Source organism: Rhyacophila brunnea, unplaced genomic scaffold, assembly GCF_057557595.1.
Source record: "Rhyacophila brunnea isolate RB1 unplaced genomic scaffold, BYU_Rbru_1.0 scaffold_13, whole genome shotgun sequence".
In the NCBI taxonomy this organism is placed as follows: Eukaryota; Metazoa; Arthropoda; class Insecta; order Trichoptera; family Rhyacophilidae; genus Rhyacophila; species Rhyacophila brunnea.
Window position 1 is genome coordinate 35,328,127 of NW_028232785.1, and position 5,125 is coordinate 35,333,251.

Genomic DNA, 5,125 nt, shown 5'->3' on the forward strand with positions numbered 1-5,125 from the left:
CGTTATGTTACGTAGTTTTTGTTGGTTCAGATTTCAAAGCATGATGACTACTGAGCCATCCTTCAGTTGTAAATTGTGCGGTAGCAAGCCAGGCAGATCCAATGACTTTAAAAATTCAGTTGGATAGTTAGTTGCTTTGTCTTCGTTTGTTACACAGTCGGTAGATTTGAAGGAATGCAGTGGACCAACGATTTGATTTTGAATTGTGAAGTTTAAGTATCCACATCTTTGTTGTTTGCCGCAAGAATGCTCGTTCACTCAACCAATTGTGCTTTTTGTGGTGAGCAATGATGTTCGGGAACACTTTCTTGATAAGTTCGTCTTTATTGCAAATTGCAAAAATTCAGCGAAAACGAAATCAATCAGTTTCGATTCGACAGCGTGGTGTGTTATGTCCAAATACCAATGTGGAACAAGAACAACAAAAACAAAAATCTCGGCCCGGAGGCCAACCTGACACTGATCACGGCAGCAATCAGCAAGGGAAGGCAGAGGGTGCTAAGAATCCGCGGAAAGACGGTAACGGCTGCCTACCAATGACCATTGCCACCTATAACGTGAGAACATTATCCAGCAACGCCAAACTTCTAGAGTTCGAAGAAGACGAAACGGCCACAGGGTCGCCCTAAAAGCCGCTGGATTGACGAACTGGTAAAGTTCGGCGGAAATACGTGGCAGCGAACGACACAGGACCGAGAGAGTTGGAGAAAGCTTGGGGAGGCCTTCATCCAGCAGTGGATTGACCCCGGCTTATGATGATATTTATTTGTATCACTTTTTGTATTTTTTTTTATTATTATATTACGTAATATTTTTTTCTCTTTAAAACAGTCACGTGGCATATGTTCACCATCACTACTATAAAATAATGATAAGTCAGCAGTAGGAGTCGCAGGAGAGGTAATACCACTTGTTGACGGCTAGTTTCCGAATGCTTAGGCTTGTACTTGAATCGATCGATTAAAGCGGACTATGGTACTCGGTGGTATAAATTGGTACCTACTGCCACCAAAAGAAAAAGGAAGGCCCTGGTGCCCGACAGTTTCAAATTCCAGATCAGCGATTTAATCAAAAACACCATTGCCCCTGACGAATGTTTAGAATCTCTGACAAAGCTAAGTAAACAATAGCACTCTCAATGGGCAAAAAAAAACTGTACCTACCGGCGAAATCGTCGCTCGGCCGAGTGACAGAAAAAAAATCACCGTTAGGTTTTGACTTGACCGAACGCCTTCCCTTTTCACCCCCCCCCCCCCGCTGTCTCACCCCCCATAGATCCGTCGTAGATAATTGCTGGCAGTACAAATTCTCCCGGGAGAGTGGTAGGTGTCTAGGACCACGCGCTCGGCGTGGCCTGGCCGGCCCTCCTCAACGCGAAGTGCAAAAAGACGCTTGTCTCAATATGATAAATAAGTGAATCTCTTTCCCCGTTATTGTGTTAATAATAATCCCTATAACCACCTCAAAACCACGCGTCGCGTCCTCGATAAAACGCTGTCGCGCCAGTTTGGCTAATGTGTTCAAACACGTGCTCCCACATAGTGACTGTGCGATAGCTAAATCTAAGACTCCTTTAAGTGTAATTAATAATGTAAAACAATCGATGTCCACCCTAATGTTATTACAACCCACGCTTGTATAATTTAGTGTAATTAAATATATTCTCCGCGCGGAGGTTTTGAATCGAAGTTTCTGTGTTATATTTATGTCCTATGATGTCACACCTTTCCCCCTGGTCTAAGTGATGCTGATGAAGGATCCCACCAGCCTACATGTGAGTTCTCTCCTTCCTCTCTGTATCACTACATAACCTACGTTTTTACTTCAAATTTTGGAGTCCCGAACATACTTCAATTTAAATCTAGTACAATCTTAAAAAGCTTGACATAATCATAATTACTATTGATACTTATATCATTTTATAAAACGCGTTTCCTATCAGAAACAGTGATTTTTCAGAACTTTAACTCCATCGTGTACAATATAATTGTAATGTCATTTAACACTTTCTATAAACCTACTCGATATATCACAATTACAGTTATTTTTAGGTACTAAAAAACTACTAAAATCTGAAATAAGCACACTGGTGTTCGTATGAAATTTAACAAGAAATAAAAATGTATAAGATAGCTTATTTATAAAATAGAAATAGTTCCAGGTTTAATATTTATTCAGAGTTCACAGAGATTAATTAAAAATAAAGGAGAATACTTCAAACGGTACCTTTACTAAAATAGATTAACAAGATAAGACTTATAGATAACCACAATTTACATTAGAAAAGAATCTTGATAGTGTAAAGTGCTTAGTTTCAAAATTGAGGGCCCGTATGATAAAAATGGTCAGACCTAATCAGACTAAGCTGACTGGCCGTAAGACTGAGATAAAAATTACGGTATAAACATACAGTTAAATCCCAATCCGTCTATATAGCGCTTGGAGAATTTTCTTCCTTAAGAATAATTGCGGTAACCATATAAATTTAAATGCCATGTAGATATCGATGTTTCGAATATAAAAAAAAATGTTTAAAAGTTGTGTTAATAGTGAACCTGTAAATAAACGTACCTGGTCTACTGGGCTGTATTGTCGATTGGAGGAGCCGGGTTGAGGATTCTCATTATTGATTTGGCGAATTGAATTGCATTATATGATGATGACATCCTCAATATCATTCTCTGACCTTGTATTTATCAGGCTGTCTTCACACTCCTGAAAATAACAACATGATCAATAATATTATGTAACAGTACCACCATTATGATCAGCCAGAGTCAACCCATTTCTGGATAAGACCTGCCACAGCTGCATCCTCTGCTTTCAGTGACCACCAATGTACGACTGCATTTGGCAAGTGTATGTATACTCACCAAAGACATTCCAGCTAACTGCAGCACATTGCGTACTTTAATCTTCATTTTGTAAACATATCGCACATTGAGATCTATAGGGTCGTAACTGCAAATCACATGATATTGTGTAATTTGAGTTTGAATGTAAAATAATTAACTACAATTTAATTAATTGCAGTAGGCTGCAAAAAATTGTACCATGTTAGAAAAATTTTGTGTACTTCTCTACTGTAGCTCTTAAATATAAAAATATTTTTTTTTAAATTATATTGTGGATTTTTGCAGTTGCGGCCATATAGTTTGAGAATTGACGAACAAACTTGCATATGCGGCTTCATGGTTTTAATAGAAAAAAACCAAATGCTCCTTTTCATATAAAATTTTATTAAAATTAGTGTTTTATATAAAAATTGTTTTATTATAGAAATAAAAAATCAATAAAAATAATATAAAACATAGAGAAATAAAAGAGAACAATAAAAATAACTTAATGATCAGTAAAATTCGAAATATATTTAATTTCAATGTCAGACAATTTAAAAAAAAGTGTGTGTGTACTTTTGTACGCACGTTAGAAGTTATACTTCTTTCGCGTAACAAAACAAAACTTGCGACAACCTAGACTCTTCGACTAGCTCTTAATTATCTTGTTATCTTAGACACGTAAGAAAATGGGCCGCCTATTGAAGCACCGTTGGTTTATTTCTATATATTTTAACTTATATTACAAAATTATGTAATTATTTATCGTTTTTTATTTTTAAAGTACCAACTGTCACTCTGACGTTTAATAGTTATTTTAGGTAATTAATTGCTGTTCGGTTATCAGGAATACAGCGGAAAACACATTTTGAAAATGCCCGATATACTGGATTATTTGTTAGTTCGGGTTAGTTTAAGTTAGATTAGGTTGATAACCGAACAGTACCCACTAATTTGTTACAAAAAGTTTTGAAAATAGAATTGGTCTATTCTCACTCCATTTCACGTAGATATTGCTTCCGTTTAGGGTATTTTATGGCTGCAAGTAGTTTTATATTACCTACCTAAAAAGGGCTCACGGGCGATTAATTATATTTACAAATAATCACATTAATTATTGCTTTACGTTCGAATGATTGTGATGTATAAATCACCATATTTAAATATACTTACGTGATTTAACAAAAGATTTATATACCTACTCAATACTGTCTCAAAATATCTGTTTTAGCAATCGCCAATAACTCGAATCTACTCCGCAATCAATAAATGAAACATGTTTGACTGAATTATATTAGGTACCTATAATAGTTCCTTATGAAGTTTCAAAGATGCATTATAAATTCAAACCTTCAATATAAGACGGCATCAAGGGAAGAAAACGGCACATATACCTACGTACAATTGAACGTACCTGATGTATTGGCCTGTAATCTGAATATGAACAACCCGGTTGAGGGTATTCATCATCATATAATGGGTGTGGTATATCTTCAATGATCTCGCGCTTGACGACAGCTGGTTGATTATCACATGTTTTATCAGAGAGTTCCGCTATAAGGTACTGAAAGAAGCATTATTACATTTTGTTAACACAGTAAAACCAGTAAAGTTTCAGTTCACTAAACGTCCATACAACGATGTATAATAATTATATTTAACATAGATTAGTAGATAACCTAACTTATATCACACGTATGTATCACAGCTGTCAATTTGTATAAACATGTAATTATTTGAAACAATGTTTAATATCACCTTATGTTCCTACATAGTAAGTAAAAAAGCCAAAGTTTACAATAATAAACTAATCATTGTTATTCTCAATCTAAAGTGATTGAAAAGGAATTTAGTTTCCAAAAACTAACCTCGAAATTGCAACTTGAAACGTCCGCATTCTCTTGCGTTACATGAAAGCGAGGGTCCAGTTTGTTTGCATGGCTAGTCAGCGTGTCAGACAAAGACTTGCCTTCTATATCGGAGTGTTCTCTAGCACATTCTTGCTGTAAATCCATGTTAAGGGTATATATTCCAGAAGCCACGTGTTACTTGACGGACAGGATCCATTTGTTAATGTTAGAAAAGTGTTGCCACAATACTGAAAACTATTTTCCGTCGAAACTAATATAATAGGTCATTACCGACTCAAGTAAAAAGCCGTTAATTCACAACGACTGATCCTATTTTTTCCGCCGTTATTGTCTATGGATGACCTGTTATTGTTCTATAAAGTGCTTATACTGACGCGTCTGTCGTGTTCACACAGGGAAAGTTTGATTTGAATAGTT

General features: G+C 35.9%; 1 protein-coding gene across 1 annotated transcript; it reads right to left on the reverse strand.

The window, feature by feature from the left end:
- Positions 1 to 200: 200 nt before the first annotated feature.
- LOC147077392 (uncharacterized) lies at positions 201 to 4,923 on the reverse strand. Its single transcript, XM_085941124.1, has 3 exons — positions 4,706 to 4,923; positions 4,252 to 4,401; positions 201 to 2,715 (listed from the first exon to the last, which is right to left on the reverse strand). Exons 1-3 carry the CDS (start codon positions 4,850 to 4,852, stop codon positions 2,650 to 2,652), a joined length of 363 nt encoding a protein of 120 aa, XP_085797250.1. The 5' UTR covers positions 4,853 to 4,923; the 3' UTR covers positions 201 to 2,649.
- Between the last annotated feature and the right edge of the window lie 202 nt (positions 4,924 to 5,125).

Bases quoted from the DNA above. Each gene is read 5' to 3' on its own strand.
- LOC147077392 (XM_085941124.1), bottom strand. From the start codon at position 4,852: ATGGATTTACAGCAAGAATGTGCTAGAGAACACTCCGATATAGAAGGC. The intron at 4,402-4,705 runs GTTAGTTTTTGG...TGCTTCTTTCAG, and splicing joins TTTCAAGTTGCAATTTCGAG to TACCTTATAGCGGAACTCTC. The intron at 2,716-4,251 runs GTACGTTCAATT...TGTTATTTTCAG, and splicing joins ATTACAGGCCAATACATCAG to GAGTGTGAAGACAGCCTGAT.